Here is a 20,513-nt window from a genome sequence, read left to right on the forward strand (position 1 = left end):
AGGCGTGAAGTTCAGGCTTGCAGTGATGGGACAGCATTCATCTTTCCAAACAAGTTTGATACTGGACTCTGACACACACACACACACACACAGACACTGATGTTTGCTCTAATGTCTCTTAGCATTAGCTGTTTTTGGCTGCCATCTTGAAGCTTGGCTGGATGTTTCTCTTGGCTGAATCGCTGGAGTTTATTTAAACTGCTTGGTTTCCTGACACAGACCCTGCATCAAGCCAAGGCTTTGGTAAGGCTATCCCAGAAGCTATCCTGCTTTATCCATCCCTAAACCAGTGTGTGTGTTTGGGATCAATGTCCTGCTGGAACACCCACCTGTGTCCAAGCTTGAGCCCTCTGCTGATCTGAGGTCAGGTTCCATCCACTCTGAGTGTACCAGTACCACTGGCAGCAGCCTCAGAGCGTCATGCTACAACCACCATGCTTTACAGCTGTTACAGAGTCCTTGGGTTTGAAAGCCTCACCTTTGCTCCTCTAAATGAGCCTCTTATCATTGAGGCCAAACAGCTCAGCCTTTAACTCTCTGACCATCCCACTTCCTCCTGAAGCTGTTGGTTCATCTGTGTGAGCAGATGTGAGGTTCAGGGGAGTTTGAAGGTGCCGATTCTGGAGCAGGAGCTTCGTGGTCAGCACCCTCAGTCCACTGAGATGTAAAAGTGGCTTCACTGTGGACGCTGATGCTGGTGTTCCAGCAGGTTCCAGTTCATGACAGGTTTGAGCCTTGGAGGTTCTCAGAGGTGGGAACCACCAAGTAAGTAGAACTTTCAGGTATCTGTACTTTGAGTATTTATTTTTCTTACTTTGTACTTTTACTCCCTAGATCGTTACACAAATATGTGTACTTTGTGCTGCTTACAGGCTTGATACTTCAGGTTTTGCATCTGACTTCAAGCATCGACCCGATCTGAGCCTAAAAGGAGGAGGTCAGTCTTACTTCAGAGTGGGAACTTTTTCCACCTCTGGAGGTTCCAGAACATCCTGACCAGTTTCCTCTGAGAGTCACAGTCGGATCTTCTTCCAGATCTCAGCAATGGATCGGAATAACTCGGGCTTCTGCACAGCTGTTTGAACTGATGACCCTGGAGAGGCCGTCCCATCCTGTGGGATGCACTCGGTCATGATCACTAACAGCCTTGGCAGGCTAGCGCACTTCAGACCACTTCTGACAACAGGTATGTGAGCCTGTGTGGGTCACAGAGTCCATGATCGGCTCTATTTCACACCTGTGTGTCCTCCTGCTGGTGAATGAAGGTGTGGGAGGAGTAACCCGCGGAGAATGTGGTCGATCAGGTTTGGATCCTCCGACCCGCCCGGTTAGTCTCGTTGGAGCTAAAGCCGTCCCAGTGCTCTGATCCCGAGGAGGTTTTTCCCACAGAATTCCCGTCCGTTTGGAGTCCTTCCAGATTTCGGTGTGCCGTCCTGTGGATGAAGAGCCTGGATCAACATGTCTGTCAACCTGAGTAAGAACGGAGCTGCGCTGACGGCTGCTTACACAGAGGTGGTGGACAACAAGTCAGACACAAACTGGTGAGCGAAAGTTCACTCCGAGCTGTCAGGAAGCTGCTGTTATTGTGTGTGTGTGTGTGTGTGTGCACACCTGTCCGTGTGTCTGTGTTTCAGGGCGCTGTTCACCTATGAAGGAAACAGCAATGACCTCCGCGTGGCAGAGAAAGGAGGTGAGCTTTTATTCTCTGGTTCCTTTAAAGGTCTCCTTTTGCATTCTGGAGTTCACTTCCTGTTTTATTTTGAAGGTTAGCTCCTTGTGCTTTTCTGTGGATTTACCTGTTTGCTCTCTTTCTTCCCTGACTTCTCACCTGTTTCCTCAGGTGTTTTTGGTCCTGTTGCGATGAGCTTTAGTTTATTTTAGTGATTCTCTGCAGTGGCTTTTCCTTTAAGTCCCTGCAGTCCACCTGAACACTCAGCAGCATTAAAGTGATCAGCTGTGAGCGTTGTCTTTGGGCCACAGTGATGATACTTTGATTCAGGTGGATGAATACAGGTGAGGCCATGTGCAGCTTGGTCTTTGCATGCTTTTAGGATGCTGTAGGAGGGGCCTAGCACCTGTCAATCAGCCACTGTTTACCTTACTATAGAAAGGTGACTGTTATGATTTGGTGCTTTATAAATAAAACTGAATTGAACTGAAGCATTGAATTGTAGGCAGGTCCACTTACATGGGCCAGATGTGTCAGGACATTTGGGCCACATCTGGCCATAACTGTGCCAAAGGTGGCCCAGATGTGGCCCACACTGTCTTTATAATTTAACACACTAAAAGTGGACGATGAAGCGAATATATGAAACCTGCCGTTTAGTGAGACTCCAACTCTGAAAACTAAAGTGAAAACTGAGCAAAAAAAGCTCCAAATGGGCGGAGCCACCTGCTGGCTGATAAAGCTCAGCGTGTTAGAGCACCAACACTGAGATAAGGACTGCTTCAGCTGGAAGCTGTCCACTTCCACAAAGCATGAAGCTACAAACTGATCATGGTAGATGGATGGGTTCTACTCACAGTGCTTTATACAACATGCCTCTGACACACACACACACACACAGACACACACACACACACACACACACACCGATGCATCAGGAGCAGCTCAGGGTTCAGTATCTTGCTCGAGGGCAGACTGGAGCATTAGGTAGACGCTCCAGTCTGAGTCTCCAGTAACGGTCTGATTCTTGGAAATGTGGAAGACACAAAGAAAGAGGCTGGAAATCATTTTCTCTTTGTTTTTGTGCAGATGGTGGATTAGAGGAGCTGGTGGAGGAGCTGAACAGCGGGAAGGTGATGTACGCTTTCTGTCGAGTCAAGGACCCGAACTCTGGTCTGCCCAAATACGTCCTCATAAACTGGGTAAGTTTCACTTTAACTCGAACCAGGTTTGAAGTGGTTCTTATTTGGGTGTGTGCCACAAACATCTGAGGAGTTCAGTGTGGACGTGAAGCTGAGGATCCTCAGCTCGCAGCAGCATTAATGGTGATCCATCTTTTAGAAATTCGGCAGGCAGAACATGTTGTACCATCTTTAGATGGAAACTCGACGGCGTTCTCGGTGTGGCAAACATGGTGGACGCTTGCATCTCACTGAAGTGGATAAGCAACATGTGTGAACGTCAGGACATCAACCAAGCTACAGCAGAATATTTCTCTGCAGACCTCTGAGAGGAAGATCATCAGGATTAGGTTATACAGCCTCTTTCCAAAGCTTTGTGTTCCCCGGAGCACCAAAACCTGAGTACCTGTAAAATCAAAGAAACCCCGGAGCTCTTCATAGACAAACTGATCAAGAAGACGAATCGAGACGGTCCCTCTAAAGCTCTAAACCCACTCATCAAATATCTGGAAGGCTCGTGGGCGATCGGTCCTTCTGATTGTACCTTTGCAGTTGATGCTGTGGTAAGGTAGTGAACACATGATGATCACTTCGACCCAACCAACACGTGAAAAGTGTGAAGCAGCTGCTGTAGAGCTTTGAAACCCTTTGACCAGCCAACGTTCTTCTAACCGACCTTCACGGTGGAGCAGCTAAAGAAACTGAGTAAAAGATGCATGACGATGTTTGTCAGTCAGCTTTAAAGGACCTGAACCACAAGCTAAAAGATTCCCTGACTGACCGCTGAACTCCGAGCACCGTGTGTGTTTAGTATGAGCCTACAGTGAAGCATGGCGGTGGCAGCATCATGCTGTGCGGTTGCTTCGCAGCACCGGGCGATGGCACCAGAATCTAAGAGTAGAGGCTCAAACCCCAGAGAACATCTGAGGAGAGACCTGAAGATACTAGTTTGGATAGGAACAGTTTTCCCAGAGAATCTGAGAGGGCCTGGGAGCTTAGGCCGGGAAGAACGGGATAAACCCAGAGACTTACCCAAGGAGACTCCTCAAAACTGCTGCCAAAGGGGCTTCTGTGAAGGACCGAAGTGTAGATTTTAGTTTTAAAGTGTTGACTGATTTATGGGTGTGAATGGATGATTTTGTGTCTTCAGACAGGTGAAGGTGTGAAGGACTCCCGGAAAGGACAATGCACCAATCACGTGAGCACCATAGCAGGTTTCCTGAAGGTGAGTCCATCTTTTTTCTGAGAAGCTGGATCGAAGGTGTGATGACTGTGCTTTGACACGTGTGTGATCACAGGGAGCCCATGTGACCATAAATGCCCGCGCGGAGGAAGACGTGGACCCGGAGGCCATCTTGGCGAAAGTGGCCAAAGCGTCTGGAGCCAACTTTAACTTCCACAAGCAAACACAGGAGTACAGAGAGGTTCCCAGAGGACCTGTGGTGAGGAATCAGGACCGTGCTACACAGCTGTGCACGTCCTGAGCACGCTTTACCGTCCAATAATCCAGGATTTCATCTTACAGGCCTGCACGGCACTAAATCTGCTTCACAGCCCGCACTAAGAAACTAAAAGGTGCTGCGTACAGCAGCAGAGGGCTGGAGCGAGCCCGCAGCATGAGCAAATAGAAAATGAAATAATAATTTATGCACAGTGAAGGAAAAAGACTTGTGTTATTTTCTCCTCTGCTCACGCAGGGCTCCGTTTATCAGAAAATCAACGCCGTCAATGAAATCCAGCAGATCAATAAGGACGACTTCTGGGTCAAAACTCAGGTCCGGTTTCACCTCTGTCACACCTGAGGCAAAGGTTTGATCCCTGCTGCTTTAATCAGGGTAAAATGACACAACTCTCCTCCTCTTCTTCAGAGGGAAGAAGAAAGGCGTCAAAAGGAGGAGAAGCAGCGAGCGGAGGAGGAGAGGCAGAAGATGGAGAAGGAGAAGAAGGAGATGGAGGAGAGACAATCCAAGGACAGGGAGAGGATAGCGAGGGAGCGAGCTCAGCAGATCAATCAGGAGAAGTAAGTCAGACGCACAAAGAGACACAACAACACAACGAGAGAAAAGCTCAGCTGTGATTTCTGTTTCAGGCTTCATCAGAAGCAGAGGGAGGAAGAGGAGCGAGAGAGGGAGCGGCAGCAAAGGGTGAGCGACAGGAAGTCAAACACTTCTCTAAAGACTGGAGTTTATTTTGGGTTTGTTTCTCTGACAGATAAACCCAGGGTCACACATACCTGTCAGGGTCAGGGTCAGGGTTGACCCCAGTAATGAATTAATAAACATTTGGGTGTAATAAATACCATGGCGTGTGTTTGTGGGCTCATTTCTTCGTCCCTGCCGCTGGTGTAAAGTTCCCGTGTCGTGAGGGCTCATCGACGTCGCTGCTGTGATTTCATATTAACCTGATTTGTCTGCTTCAGAGCCGGCAGCAGGAGAGCAGGACGATGGCAGGAATCAGCTCCGCCGCCTCGGTCCAGAAAGCTAACGTGAGTGTGATCAGCTGGAAAAACTCTCCTTTTATTTTCCTCACAGCATTGGAAACATGATAAAAATCATCACACAGGTTTAAGTTTTTAATTGTTTCAGCTCTAATTACTACATTACCCATGAGCCTCAGTGGCTGACATCATGGTGTCAACACCAAAAATTGTCTCAAATCAGTATATGTATGAAACTGAAGAGCAGAGGTTACAAATGTAGAGGTGATGATTTTCTTACTGATCTGGTCACGTTTGTTCTGCTCTGTGATTGGACGTTCTAACCAAGATGCATCATGGGAACTGTAGTCTCCACCAGGTGCAGCCTTTATTGATTAAAGTTCAGCTGAACATGCAGATTAGAGAGGCTGGAATTGCATTGTGGGAAATGTAGGATCCTGCTTCTTTAGTTCAGCATCCCCTGCATATCCGGAGCGCTCCCGCCTGTTGAGCATCCCTCTGTTCCATTCCCAGGAGGCGAAGTCCCTGATTTCTCAGAGAGCGTTTAATCCCAGAGACATATTCAAGCAGAGGGAGCAGAGCTTTGAGGCCAGCGACAGACCTGCTGCCTCCGGGCCTGGTGAGCAGCGCGGCCGCCCTGAATCAGCAGCGTGACGATGACGAGGATGATGAAGTTCACCTTCATGTTTTTTCACCTGCAGGGAAGCTACAGAGTCGGTTTCAATCGCAGAAATCGTTCGAGCGAGACGTCCCGTCCTCTCCTCCGGCTGTGGACCCGGCCTCTGCTTGGACCCCCCTGTCTCCGGTCAGGAACGCCTCACCTGTGCTGCGTGACTCACCTGCTGCAGCTGCCTCCCCTACATCCCCAGGGAGCGCAGACTCACCTGTACAGCCTGCAGGTGAGACACACTGAGGCTGCAGGAGGTTCACAGGGAACCTTTGGAGGAACCAGAGAATACATGAATTCTTCTGGGGTCATTTGAGGGGAGGGGCTTAGAGTCCTGACCATTTCTGATTGGCTGAGCACTTGATCCCAAAAATGTCCTCTCTGGACTTCCTGTTCCACTGTTGTTGAACCCTTTTTGAGCTGATTACTCACACAGTCGCGTGCTGCATGTGTGACACCACACGTCTCTGCCTCTGCCATGAACACAGATGCTGCTTATGCAGAGGAGGACGAGTGGTCCGATGACTTTGATGAAGATGCATATGAAACTCCTGAAGGTGTGAACTTTTCATTTATTCTTACTGTGCACTTTTATTTTGAGCAGTTATCCCTGGATTCGTGTTTTTAATCTTCTTCTTTTAACCCTCGTTTCCTCTTAAAGGTAAGAGTATGGGATTTTCTGGTTTTTAAGTGGGACTTTGGGAATGGCGGCTTTAAAGTACTTAAATAATTAAATATTAGAAAGGAAACTGAATGACTCGAGTTTCTGTGACGTTTCCTCACTTTTGTGTCGATCAAACGAATGAACTGGAACTATTTTGGGTACTAAGTAAGAACCACGTTCAGACGGTCTGTTTGCTGTAGTAAATTATGGCCGTTTGCAGCTCAGGTTTTCTTTCCTTTACCTTCGTGTTGGTGAAGCTGTGACACCACGAGTGCAGCCGGCTGCTGGCACAGATGCTGTCCTCGTAGAACAAGACCATCTTTAAAGTCAGTTTCAGGCAGCTCGGTGAAACTCAACCATAAGTTTAATGCCAAACAAGAGTTCTGATTAATGGTTCATTAATTATTAATTACAGCATTTAATGTGGGAAGGTCAGTTATACCACTCTAAAGTGAAAGAGTCCCCGAACTAAATAAAGCCTTTGTCTGAAACCAAACATAATAATTTATAGTGTGGAGATGCCCAGCACTGGACTCTTTACTTCTTTCACTGCTGTCCTACAGTACAAGAGACACTTTTTATCTTTAATTGCAGTATTTGTGGTTTTTGATAATCTGCAGAGGAACTTCCAGTTGTGGATAACCTGTACACAGCACCCGTCAGGAGCACCGAGGACCTGTATCAAAACGTTTCCCAGCATGCACCGGCAGTAAGTTCACTTCATCATAACTACGTTTATTGGCATAAAACACGTCACCTCCCGTTTGATGTCTGAACAATCTGAGGAGTCTGTCTTCTGCTTTGCCTGGTTCAACAACTGTTTGTCCAATAAGCCTCAAACGGGTGAACTTCTGAGCCTGAGGTCGTTCGGATCTCAGACTTTGGCTAAAATTTGTTCTCTGTTGGTGACGGTAGGCCTGTTTGCTTGGCTATCTTTATAAGGATAATTACCCCAGAGTTTAGTGCCAGATTAACCAAACCAATACCCAAGACTTCACCCTCCGACAACCCGCTGCCCACTCCCACCAACACCATGTTGGTTTGCATACAGTGTGCCTGAAAGCAGCCATAAACAGGAGAAGGTAGTTTAAAATCCCCCAATGGGATGCGTACTGTGAACTGTCTTAATCAACATTTAGAATCAGGTCTGAATTTCCAGTGAAATGTGGACAGATAATATAAACAACTGTGGGTTTTAAATTTCATAAAGGATTTGTTGGCCAAGTGTGAACATACTGACTCTATGAAAAGTGACCGACAGTTTAGCATCGTCCTGCTGAAACATGAAGGAGGCAGCGTCTCTGGATGGGAACACATGCTGAAACCTGGATACACCTTTCAGCACTGATAGAGCCTTTCCAGATGTGCCAGCTGCCAGTCCCTCTGACTGGCAGCTGGCACATCTGGCCACATACTGGGAGGACAGGATCAGACCTGAGTCTTCTGGTGACATTGTTACTGTAGATGCTGAGATGTTCACAGTGAGGAACATTAGGTTGGTGACCCTCTGCCCATCTTTACCTCTCTAAGCTGTTTACACCCGATCGTGTCACAGCTGAACCTGATCAGCTGCAGATGTTCCTCCAGCTGTTTTTAGCACTGCTGACTTTTCCAGACTTTTGGACACGTGTTGCTGCCATTAAATTCAGAATGAGCTCATTTTTTCATAAAATAGAAACCAATTGATTTCTGTATTTTTGATTATTGAATCCCTGCATTTTATAGGCATATTTATTTTAATTATTTATGTAATTTATTTATTTACTCATTTATTTATTTAATCTTTTTTGAGTGTAAAATTATTGAATGAAGTGCTTAAAATGCTGTTGAAATGTTAATAATATGTTTGTACTTTCAGGCTGGTGACACTGATGGGGTTACCGGTGGGCAAGGCATCTGTGCCAGAGCTCTGTACGACTACCAGGCCGGTACGCACACACACTCATTCATGTTTTTGGTAGTTGTGGGGTCACAGCTGCTTCTTTCACCACTGAGGACCATCACGGTCCGACGTGCCTGATTCAAATCTGGGACAATCACGAGTGTTACTCACCACGGTGATACCAGACATCCCAACTACATTATTGTGACTCAAATATTAACGATTAAAGATCAACTATTTAACATTCGATCAGAATTAATTAACCAAGCTATGAAATTTGTCATGTTTTTCTTCATTTTCCAACATTTGATCACAAAGTATTTTGTAACTCAGCAGCGCTGCGAAGCATCGAGTTTGTCTGGCAGTGTTAGTATTCAGTATAAAGGCTGAGCTATTCTTCATCAGGTTTACCTGGTGAAACACTGAGCTGTTTCGTCCATATTCAAATCTAATGTCTCTTAATATATCCTGTTCACTGGTTCCTTTATGCTTTTATTCTTTGAACCATTTGTCTTGACAGGTGTTTATAAATAAGCCTTTAGTTTTCTCTCTCACCTCTCCTCCACAGTGGATGACACAGAGATCACCTTTGACCCTGATGACATCATAACCCACATAGAGATGCTGGATGAGGGTTGGTGGAGAGGTTATGGTCCTGATGGGCACTATGGCATGTTCCCTGCTAATTATGTGGAGCTTATCTAGTTCTCATTGGTTAATTCTGATAAAACTGGAGGTGGTTGAGATGATATTTCACATTTGTTCAGCATCACTGAATTCATGAACCATTGTAAAACAACAGTCAACAATAAATACAGTCAAGTGTGTTTCTGTTGGCCCTTCTTTTTCATTGATTAAACCAGGAAACCTGATGTCACTTTACACACAAACATCACCTCCATGAATAGGTGACATTGCAGCTGTTTTTTCTCCAGAGACATTGGATCTCAGAGGGTGGATGCAGCACCTCTGAAGGCCTCACCTGCAGAATCCAGGAGTGTAGGAGAGGAGCAGATCAGAGCAATAGTGAGCAGGTTTGTAGCTTAGCAGCAGGATTTTATAGGAGCTGTGGGACGTGAGGGGAACCAGTGTAAGGGTTGGGGTGATTGGTGCCAGGACTAAGTGCAGGTAAGAACTCTGGTGAAAGCTTGAATGAGGAGTTCAGCTGCTGGTTTATGGTAGAAGGAGCGCTCTGTGGTGGTTTCTCTGCTCACCGGTGAGGCTGGAATAATTCAGCTCAGCAGAGCTGATTTATAAGCACTCTCGTGGTCTTTAAAGGTATCGTGGTGCACAGTGAGACCAGATCGAATGATTCAAACATTTATTCATCATCATCGTCTAACCTGGTGGAGGCAGCGTTATGGTGTGACCTGTACTCTGCTCAGGTTCAGACACATGCTGCAAACAGAGCAGATGATAATGAGTCAGCCTGCAAAAGCAACCCAAGATGAATTGTTGAAGCTGAAGGTGCTGCAGGAGCGACCTGCAGAGGTGGTGACCGCAGCTCTCCGGGCATCACTTCCTGCAGAGGTTTTAAAAACAGGCCATGCTTTTAAAATGATGTTAGGTTGTGCAGTTCATTTGGAGCCTCTGAATTAGAGCTGCCAGTCTGCACTTTGATCACAGGTTTGAGTTCAAATCTGCAAAATCATCCAGAACGTTGTGGTCCTCCTTTTGTTTTCCCCATAATCATGTAATCAGTTATTTTTACTGAATGAGATCATAGGTGTTTGTATCTGTGTCTGCATGATTTCAATGTGTGTGTGTTTCCTCCGCTGGGATCTGAGCATCTCTGTGTTTGGTCTTCTTAAATAAAATGACCGGATTTTGTCTCCTCGGCTCTGCTGTTAATAAAGTTTCTGTGTTTAAACAGAAAAAAAAGCTCCAGCTGTCTGACGTCCTGGTAGAAACTGGGCCCCCACAGGGAGCAGTGACTCCATTTGTTTCAGTGTTAATGATGTGTTCGAGACCGTTTGACCTTTTGCTGATGGAGGAGAGGGAGAAGCTCAGAGTTTATGAGTGGGGTTTTAAAGTTGAAACTAAAATAATGATTTTTAGGAGGAGAAGAACTGAGGAGGGAATTAATGGGAACGTTTCTGTGGCTGATGAAAGGCTGCTGGGTTCACGGGTTGATTAGAGCGGAGCAGAGAGGAGACCAAGACTTGGACACACTGTTTACTGAAGCTCTGCACAGGGACTGTGGGACCAGGCTTCACCGTGAGGCTGTAAACACGGAGCTGACTCTGTGACAGGAAAACTGCTGAGCTGTTTCTGAAGGATTCAGGAAGTCATCAGGTCCATTACTGGAAACCAGTTACTGGGTTCACTGGGTACGAGTTAAGCTTCAACGACAGGACAGTCCACTCTCCGCACCAGTTGATGGCGGTAATGCTTCAGTTCGTTGCTGCCAATTGCCATTAAACTGAAGAAGAAGAATCGTGACGTCATTTCCGTGCAACCAGCTGATCTGTGAAGAAGGAGAAATGGCTGCAAGGTTACTGCTCCGCTCTGCGCTCCGAGCCGCGGCGGTCCGCCGCCCCGCCGGGACCCCCGCGGTGAGCCGCGGCATGGCGGCAGGAGGTGAGCACCGAGCCGGCTCCGAACGCCTGAAATCCGGCGGAAAGAGGGTTTAATCCGCGGCGGTGACGGCGCCGCTCAGACCAAACTTCAGTCTGTATTCGGCCCGTTATTGAACACCATGTTTCGGTTTACTGTCCAGCAGGTAGACTTAAAGGCTCTCCGAAACACACGCTGGGAATGATGGCGTTCAAAGGACCCGAAACACGGTTAATATTTAAAGCTGTACGTTTGAACCCGCTGAGCTTCCTGAAGCTCTCCTCGGCACGGAGGGCAAATACGGCGCGTCCTTCGTGCTTAGCTGCACGAAGCTCAGCTCGGTCCGTGTCCGCTGCAGCAGAGCCTCCTCAGAGGCGTCGGTGATGTCCGTGACTGTGTTTGATAAGCTCACAGACGGTCCGAGGCAGTGATTCAGCAGCACCTGAAATGCAGTAAGGTTGAGATACGTCATCAGCTGTAATGACTGCTCCTTAACCCCGTGTTTGGCTCTGCGTTTGCTGATCGACCCTCGGTGACCTTTAACCTTTAACGTGGAGAATCTAATGTAGTGTGTGTTTGTGGTAAACGTGTTATAAGCTCGGTGCTCAGGAGTGTAATAAAACCGTCTCCCTGAGGCTGAAGCAGACACGGAGCCGGCTGAGGCGTTCTCAGAGGAACACCGTTAAACACCAGCTGTAACCACACTGATGATAACACTGCCGCAGTCATGTGATCCACAGGAAGTCCACAGATCCCCGCGCTCACGTTCTGTGTTTAATGAGCTCTGTGTTTAATCAGGGATTCCCACTGACGAGGAGCAGGCCACGGGGCTGGAGAAGGTCATCATGAAGGCCATGAAGCAGGGGCAGGTAAGCCCTCTGCTGCAGGACTCATCAAAGTGTTTCCATCATCACTCTGCAGCTTTGAGCCCTCACCTGTCAATCATTACTGCTGTTATTATTTACAATATTTAATGTTTGTCAGTGTTTTCTGACTCTTAGTCTGGATATTTCAGATTTTATCTCCAAGTTTTGGGCTTTAATTTGACTTTCAGTTCATTTTGGGGACATTTTAATCATTTTTAATGTTTGTTTCTGTCTCAGGGTGTTTGTGTGCATCATATTTGAAGCTCCTAGAAATCACTTTTTCTGTTCTTTCATAGTTTCTCATGTTCACATTTCTGCACAGATATTTTTTTATTTGTGTGATAATTGTTTAGTGATATTCTCAGACATGAATGTTGTACTGAGGCTGGTCTCAGATCAGACTTTGACTCTGAGGAGCAGGAACCACCTGACCCCCCCCTCCTCTTCCTCCCTTGCAGGATCCCTACAACATGATGAAGCCAAAGCAGTACGCGGGCTCCAAGGCCGACCCCCACCTGGTTCCCTCCATCACAAACAAGAGGATTGTGGGATGCGTGTGTGAGTGACGTTGTCAGTGTGTTGGAGCAGAAAGTGTTTGTGAGGCTCAGCGGCTGCTTTTTCCGACGAGGCTTAAACTCGGGCTCAAAGAGAAGGGCGGAGCTTGATCCTCGTCGGGGAAACCGGAGCGTCTGTGCACGCGACCCGTGTGCAGTTGCTCGTCTCACCCGGTTTCCTGTGTGCAGGTGAGGAGGACAACACGTCCGTGGTCTGGTTCTGGCTCCACGAGGGCGAGGCCCAGCGCTGCCCGTCCTGCGGCTCCCACTACAAACTGGTTCCCCACGAGCTCCCCCACTAACCTCCAGCATCCTCTCCCGCAGAGCGAGCGGGCTCCGCCTACTTCCTGCTCTCTCCTACTTGACGTACCTCTGACCTCATCGTTTGTCGCTTTACGTGTTACATGTACTCGGGATCAGACGTGGTTCGGGCACACACAGTTTCTTCAGACATTTCCATGCAGCCAGTTTACACACACACACTCGTACTGTACACGTCACACTCGCTCCTCCCTCCTCCTGTGAGGAACCAATAAACTTTAACTTCCTGTTTGTGGTGTCTCTGAGTCTTCTTTCACTGACATGATGAATGTGCTTTAAATCCAGCTGTGCAGGACTGAGCTGCAGCTGCACCATCAAACATCTGGATTCTCAGGGAGGGTTTGAGTGAACTGTCCCTTTAAAGAGGAGCCGTAAAGTTGTGTTTGTGCTCGATCAGCTGACAGAATCTGATTATTACATGTTTATGATCAGATCAGCCAGCTGCCACATGGTTAATAGAACAGAATGCCCACCACCATGTAGCAGCACCGTGATGATAACCTGTGTCATGACCTTTGACCCAGCTTACACTTGAGTTGTTTTCTCCTGTCACAGAGGTTGTTGGAGTTGAAACACGTTTTCCATCAAACAGGAAACGTCCTTTTCTTGGGCTGGAAGATCAGAAAGCTGATCAGTGATGTCTGTGAGCTCTTCATCATCATCAGGCTGTGGCAGGAAGTCCGAGCTGAACACTGAGTAACCTTTGACCTTTAAGCGTGCTCCGAGTGGGAGTTTAAACACTGATTTTGCAGCGCTGCTCATCAGTGCACATGCAGCTGTGTGACAAAGTCTCCGCCTCCTTCCTGGTTTCTGCATATTTGTCACGTTTCAGGTCATCAATCACTTTTTAATATCAGACAAAGAAGCAGAGTCTCAGTTTTTAATGAGGACTTCATTCATTCAGAGAACAAAGATCTCCAAACCTGCCCTGTGAGAGAGGAACCGCCCCTAAACCTGATACCTGGCTGCACTCAGGTGTTTGAGGTTCTCATCACTGTGGAGGAACTTTGGCCGCTCTGCTCTGCAGGATCATTATTGGAGGGTTTTCCAGCATGAACGCCTGTTTAAAGCATCTCAGTCTGATTTCAGTCCACACTTTGACTCCAAAACCTTCATTTAGTCTGATCCACTCAGAGGTGGAGCTGCTGCATGAGTGATCACAGCAGGTCGTCCTGAAGCAGCGACGCAGCCCCAGACCATCACACCACCACCACCACGTCTGCCTGCTGGTCTGATAATCTTTGATGAAACGCTGTGTTAGTTTATGCAGATGGAACGGGACTCAAAGCTTCCAGAACGTTCAGCCTCGGTCTCACAGAATGTTCCTCTTGGAGATCATCAGGGTGACAAGTGAGGCCTGCAGGTCTTCAGATGTTGTTCTGGCTTCTTCTGTGACCTCCTGGATGAGTCCTTGATGCTCTTGGAGTCATTTTGGGAGCCGGCCGCTCCTGAGAAGGTTCCCACTGTTGCAGGTGTTCTCCATGTGTGGATAACAGTTCTCACCGTGGTTCTCTGGAGTCCCAAAGCCTCAGAAATGACCCTTTCAGATGTCAGAGACTTTGGTCCTCAGATCCTGGATGTGTAGCAATCACACCGACATGTTTCTGACATTGATAGATCTCCACTACCATCAGCCACACATTCATCAGCAACACACGAATGAAGCACACAGAATCCCGTTAAGGAGTTTTAATTTGGATTCCCAGCAGTGAGCGTTCCCACACAGACACCCAGCACAGAAATCTCAACTGACAATACAGCTTTGGACCAGCAGGGGGGGTTGGTGTGCACATGAACCTGTTTTTGAACCAATTGGATGGAAAGCTTTAGTTTTTAACTTTATGATCATTATGCAAACAAATAAGGCAGTAACAATAGATATTAATAAAATCAATAAACATGAAACCTCATGCATAGAAAAAGAAAAAATAGAGAAGTGTGAAACATGAGAAAATAAACAGAAAAAATCATAAATTTTCTCATCACACAGAGCAGCTAATCTGTGCTTTAGTGATTTACCCTGAGTCTAAATTCATCTGTTTGTACACGGTTTAGCTTTCAGGAATGTCTCATATATAGCTACAGGCCTGCAGCTGATCCAGGAACAGCTGATCCTGGCCTTCAGCATCATGTTCACAGAGCACACAGGTGCTCACATCCATATTGCCATAGTATTAGATCTCTAATTGAAGAAATTAAGTCCTCCAAAGAGCTCACATCTCCAGTCAAGCAATGGGAATTCCTCAAATATTAAATTCTCCAGTATAGTATTTCCTTTAGTAAACGACTTAAAAAAGAGTTTGAAAGAACTGAATTAGACATTATAAAGCAGCTGAATATATACTGTAATAAACCAGTCTTGGAGGAAGATAAACAAAAAATACTGAACTTACAGTCAAGCTTAGATAAAATTTATCCTCACAGAGCCAAAAGAGCATTTATTAGATCCAGAGCAAAGTGGATAGAAGAGGGAGAGAAAAATTCAGCATAATTTTGTGGTCTGAAAAAAAAAAGACAAGAAAAAAAAAGCTTCAGCTCCCTTCTGATTAATGATAAAGAGATCACAGATGAATAATTAATATCTTCAGATATCCTCAAAGTCTATAGTCAGCTTTATAGGTCTAAATTCTCAGAAAAGGACTGTGGTAGCTTTTTAACAGAGTTGGATCAACCTGTCCCAAAGGTTGGTGATAACTCTAAACAAACCTGTGAAAGCCAATTAACCAGAACTGGATGCTGTAATCGATCGTCTTTCTCTCAACAAAGCTCCCGGCTCAGATGGACTTACAGGAGACTTTACAGACACTTCTGGATGGATTTAAGAGAACTGCTCCATCAGGTTTTTCCTGAAGTTTTTGAAAGCTGTACACTCCCAACCCCAATGAGACATGGGGTCATAATTTCATCCCCAAACCGAATAAAGACCCCAGAGTTATTGAAAACAGAAGACCTATCACTCTTAGGAATTCAGACTACAAACTGTTAACATATATAATCTGGGGAACAGGCGGGCCAGTCCATAGCTTCAATGCCTTCATCTTGCAGGAACCGCTGACACACTCCAGCCACATGAGGTCTAGCATTGTCCTGCATTAGGAGGAACCCAGGGCCAACCGCACCAGCATATGGTCTCACAAGGGGTCTGAGGATCTCATCTCGGTACCTAATGGCAGTCATGCTACCGCTGGCGAGCACATGGAGGGCTGTGCGGCCATCCAAAGAAATGCCAGACCACACCATTACTGACCCACTGCCAAACCGGTCATACTGAAGGATGTTGCAGGCTCTCCACGGCGTCTCCAGACTCTGTCACGTCTGTCACATGTGCTCAGTGTGAACCTGCTTTCATCTGTGAAGAGCACAGGGCGCCAGTGGTGAATTTGCCAATCCTGGTGTTCTCTGGCAAATGCCAAGCGTCCTGCACGGTGTTGGGCTGTGAGCACAACCCCCATCTGTGGACGTCGGGCCCTCATACCATCCTCATGGAGTCGGTTTCTAACCATTTGTGCAGACACATGCTCATTTGTAGCCTGCTGGAGGTCATTTTGCAGGGCTCTGGCAGTGCTCCTCCTGTTCCTCCTTGCACAAAGGCGGAGGTAACGGTCCTGCTGCTGGGTTGTTGCCCTCCTACGGCCTCCTCCAAGTCTCCTGGTGTACTGGCCTGTCTCCTGTTAGCACCTTCACCCTCTGGACACTACGCTGACAGACACAGCAAACCTTCTCGCCACAGCTCGCATTGATGTGCCATCCTGGATGAGCTGCACTACCTGAGCCACTTGTGTGGGCTGTAGAGTCCGTCTCATGCTACCACGAGTGTGAAAGCACCGCCAACATTCAAACGTGACCAAAACATCAGCCAGAAAGCATAGGTACTGAGAAGTGGTCTGTTTGATTTCACAGAAGTTTGATTTACTTGGAGTTATATTGTGTTGTTTAAGTGTTCCCTTTATTTTTCTGAGCAGTGTGTGTATCTTTCCTTCCTCATACACCCAAAAGCAAAAGAGACAGTTTAAAATTATGAATAATTCAATTCAATTCAATTCAATTTTATTTATATAGCACCAAATCACAACAAACAGTCGCCTCAAGGCGCTTTGTATTGTGGGTAAAGACCCTACAATAATACAGAGAAAACCCAACAGTCAAAAACGACCCCCTATGAGCAGCACTTGGTGACAGTGGGAAGGAAAAACTCCCTTTTAACAGGAAGAAACCTCCATCAGAACCAGGCTCAGGGAGGGGGGGTCATCTGCTGAGGGGGGGCTGAGGGTCACCTGATCCAGCCCTAACTATAAGCTTGATCATAAAGGAAAGTTTTAAGCCTAATCTTAAAAATAGAGAGGGTGTCTGTCTCCTGAATCCAAGCTGGAAGCTGGTTCAACAGAAGAGGCGCCTGAAAGCTGAAGGCTCTGCCTCCCATTCTACTCTTAAGTATCCTAGGAACCACAAGTAAGCCAGCAGTCTGAGAGCGAAGTGCTCTGTTGGGGTGATATGGTACTATGAGGTCTTTGAGATAAGATGGGGCCTGATTATTCAAGACCTTGTATGTGAGGAGAAGAAGTTTAAATTCTATTCTAGATTTAACAGGGAGCCAATGAAGAGAAGCCAATATGGGAGAAATCTGCTCTCTCTTTCTAGTCCCTGTCAGTACTCTAGCTGCAGCATTTTGGATCAGCTGAAGGCTTTTCAGGGAGCTTTTAGGACAGCCTGATAATAATGAATTACAATAGTCCAGCCTAGAAGTAATAAATGCATGAATTAGCTTTTTAGCATCACTCTGAAAAAAGTATGTTTCTAATTTTAGAAATATTGCACAAATGCAAAAAAGTGGTCCTACATACAGGGGTTGGACAATGAAACTAAAACACCTGGTTTGAGACCACAATAATTTATTAGTATGGTGTAGGGCCTCCTTTTACGGCCAATACAGCGTCAGTTCATCTTGGGAATGACATATACAAGTCCTGCACAGTGGTCAGAGGGATTTTAAGCCATTCTTGCAGGATAGTGGCCAGGTCACGACGTGATGCTGGTGGAGGAAAACGTTTCCTGACTCGCTCCTCCAAAACACCCCAAAGTGGCTCAATAATATTTAGATCTGGTGACTGTGTAGGCCGTGGGAGATGTTCAACTTCACTTTCATGTTCATCAAACCAATCTTTCACCAGTCTTGCTGTGTGTATTGGTGCATTGTCAGCCTGATACACGGCACCGCCTTCAGGATACAATGTTTGAACCACTGGATGCACATGGTCCTCCAGAATGGTTTGGTAGTCCTTGGCAGTGACGCGCCCATCTAGCACAAGTATTGGGCCAAGGGAATGCCATGATATGGCAGCCCAAACCATCACTGATCCACCCCCATGCTTCACTCTGGGCATGCAACAGTCTGGGTGGTACGCTTCTTTGGGGCTTCTCCACACCGTAACTCTCCCGGATGTGGGGAAAACAGTAAAGGTGGACTCATCAGAGAACAATACATGTTTCACATTGTCCACAGCCCAAGATTTGCGCTCCTTGCACCATTGAAACCGACGTTTGGCATTGGCACGAGTGACCAAAGGTTTGGCTATAGCAGCGCGGCCGTGTATATTGACCCTGTGGAGCTCCCGACGGACAGTTTTGGTGGAAACAGGAGAGCTGAGGTGCACATTTAATTCTGCCGTGATTTGGGCAGCCGTGGTTTTATGTTTTTTGGATACAATCCAAAAAAGCACCCGAACATCCCTTTCAGACAGCTTCCTCTTGCGTCCACAGTTAATCCTGTTGGATGTGGTTCGTCCTTCTTGGTGGTATGCTGACATTACCCTGGATACCGTGGCTCTTGATACATCACAAAGACTTGCTGTCTTGGTCACAGATGTGCCAGCAAGACGTGCACCAACAATTTGTCCTCTTTTGAACTCTGGTATGTCACCCATAATGTTGTGTGCATTGCAATATTTTGAGCAAAACTGTGCTCTTACCCTGCTAATTGAACCTTTACACTCTGCTCTTACTGGTGCAATGTGCAGTTAATGAAGATTGGCCACTAGGCTGGTCCAATTTAGCCATGAAACCTCCCACACTAAAATGACAGGTGTTTCAGTTTCATTGTCCAATCCCTGTATTTGTTTAATATGTGCATTGAAGGACATATCCTGGTCAAAAATGACTCCAAGATTTCTCACAGTGTTACTGGAGGCCAAAGTAATGCCATCCAGAGTAAGTATCTGGTTAGACACCATGTTTCTAAGATTTGTGGGGCCGAGTACAAGAACTTCAGTTTGATCTGAATTTAGAAGCAGGAAATTAGAGGTCATCCAGTCCTTAATGTCTTTAAGACATTCCTGCAGTTTAACTCATTGATGTGTGTCATCTGGCTTCATTGATAGGTAAAGCTAAGTATCATCTGCATAACAATGAAAACTGATGCAGTGCTTTCTAATAATACTGCCTAAGGGAAGCATGTATAATGTAAATAAAATTGGTCCTAGCACAGAACCCTGTGGAACTCCATAATTAACCTTAGTGTGTGAAGAAGACTCCCCATTTACATGAACAAATTGGAGTCTGTTAGATAAATATGATTCAAACCACTGCAGTGCAGTACCTTTAATACCTATAGTATGCTCTAATCTCTGTTAGGGCTGCATAAAACGATTATTTTAGTAATCGAGTATTCTATCAATTATTCCATTGATTAATCGAGTAATCGGATAAGAAATACTTTTTTTATTAACAGTTTATCTGCATATTTTAACTTCCGTACTGCAGTTTTTCGCCGTGTGAACAAACAGTGGTGAATGGAGCAGCTACAAAGTTCTCTTTTCTTCACCTTAACACTTGCTGATCAGGTACTTGATGAAGGACCTCCAGCTGTTTCACAGATTTAATGGTGGTTACTAAAAGAAAAAGCTGCTGTTTTGGACGCTGGAAAAACGTTTCCATCTGCACTACTTGAGCTCACCGTATCTTTGCGCTTGCGCAGTTAAAACCGTTGCCTGCTATGAGTGTTTTGAAAAACTAGTGGCTGCGGGAGCCATGGCGCATGTGTGAGTAATGTTGTAATGCTTTGTATTCGCAAGCATTGTCGAAAATACGTTTCTACTGCAGGTCTATATTTAGTCACTAATAAGGGATTAAAGTATAAAAAATATTTTGACGGAGCCTCTCGGTCCTGGGGGGCGGGCCTTCCAGTACCGAACCATCGCTAGTGCTAATGGCCCGCGCTCGCTAGCAAACCAGTTCTGGTAGCTGGGTCATTCTCTGAATTCGGTGCACTTTGGGTTCTCAGGTTACTGAAAAATAAACCTCAAAAAATAGTGTTTCTGAACATTGCAACTACTGAAGAACTATTTGAACCTCTATTGTTTCTTTGTTGCTTAGGTTGTTTTAAATTCCACCCCGTAACGGGACAGATTCATTCTTGTATGAGTATGACTCTAAAACATAATCAAACTAATTCTTTCAGTACCTTTGTCGTCAACTGTCCCTTGTGTAAACTAACTTATTGTAAGTATATTTTATTTGATTCTAAATAATAATAATTTGACTGTCAAGTAGAATATGGCAACTTAATGTACAAGCAGTCTTCATAAATCATGAAAATACACTTTAGCATAAACATTAGATCAGGTTTTTTTATGTTTTCTACTTGTCCTCTAAACTTTGCATACAGTTAAACAAACATTAGTCTAATATTTGTTATTACTATCAAAAAATGTATAACAACGT

At 46.0% G+C, this 20,513-nt stretch overlaps 2 protein-coding genes across 2 annotated transcripts; both read left to right on the forward strand.

The window, feature by feature from the left end:
• The first annotated feature begins 1,100 nt into the window (after positions 1 to 1,100).
• On the forward strand, positions 1,101 to 9,318 carry LOC115777059 (drebrin-like protein A). The gene is made up of 16 exons (XM_030724879.1): positions 1,101 to 1,186; positions 1,266 to 1,541; positions 1,635 to 1,690; positions 2,759 to 2,871; positions 4,001 to 4,075; positions 4,149 to 4,292; positions 4,548 to 4,625; positions 4,719 to 4,870; positions 4,940 to 4,994; positions 5,270 to 5,335; positions 5,801 to 5,906; positions 5,989 to 6,186; positions 6,443 to 6,511; positions 7,239 to 7,327; positions 8,477 to 8,546; positions 9,069 to 9,318. The coding sequence occupies exons 2-16, from the start codon at positions 1,459 to 1,461 to the stop codon at positions 9,203 to 9,205; spliced, it is 1,491 nt and encodes a 496-aa protein (XP_030580739.1). The 5' UTR covers positions 1,101 to 1,186; positions 1,266 to 1,458; the 3' UTR covers positions 9,206 to 9,318.
• Positions 9,319 to 10,927: 1,609 nt separating this feature from the next.
• Positions 10,928 to 12,922, forward strand: LOC115777057 (cytochrome c oxidase subunit 5B, mitochondrial-like). The gene is made up of 4 exons (XM_030724877.1): positions 10,928 to 11,080; positions 11,855 to 11,925; positions 12,381 to 12,480; positions 12,666 to 12,922. Exons 1-4 carry the CDS (start codon positions 10,984 to 10,986, stop codon positions 12,776 to 12,778), a joined length of 381 nt encoding a protein of 126 aa, XP_030580737.1. The 5' UTR covers positions 10,928 to 10,983; the 3' UTR covers positions 12,779 to 12,922.
• Positions 12,923 to 20,513: the final 7,591 nt, after the last annotated feature.

The sequence above is a fragment of the Archocentrus centrarchus genome, unplaced genomic scaffold (assembly GCF_007364275.1).
Source record: "Archocentrus centrarchus isolate MPI-CPG fArcCen1 unplaced genomic scaffold, fArcCen1 scaffold_42_ctg1, whole genome shotgun sequence".
Classification (NCBI taxonomy): domain Eukaryota; kingdom Metazoa; phylum Chordata; class Actinopteri; order Cichliformes; family Cichlidae; genus Archocentrus; species Archocentrus centrarchus.

Bases quoted from the DNA above. Each gene is read 5' to 3' on its own strand.
- LOC115777059 (XM_030724879.1), top strand. From the start codon at position 1,459: ATGTCTGTCAACCTGAGTAAGAACGGAGCTGCGCTGACGGCTGCTTAC. The intron at 5,907-5,988 runs GTGAGCAGCGCG...TTTCACCTGCAG, and splicing joins ACCTGCTGCCTCCGGGCCTG to GGAAGCTACAGAGTCGGTTT. The intron at 7,328-8,476 runs GTAAGTTCACTT...TTGTACTTTCAG, and splicing joins TTTCCCAGCATGCACCGGCA to GCTGGTGACACTGATGGGGT.
- LOC115777057 (XM_030724877.1), top strand. From the start codon at position 10,984: ATGGCTGCAAGGTTACTGCTCCGCTCTGCGCTCCGAGCCGCGGCGGTC. The intron at 11,081-11,854 runs GTGAGCACCGAG...GTGTTTAATCAG, and splicing joins CCGCGGCATGGCGGCAGGAG to GGATTCCCACTGACGAGGAG. The intron at 11,926-12,380 runs GTAAGCCCTCTG...CCTCCCTTGCAG, and splicing joins AGGCCATGAAGCAGGGGCAG to GATCCCTACAACATGATGAA.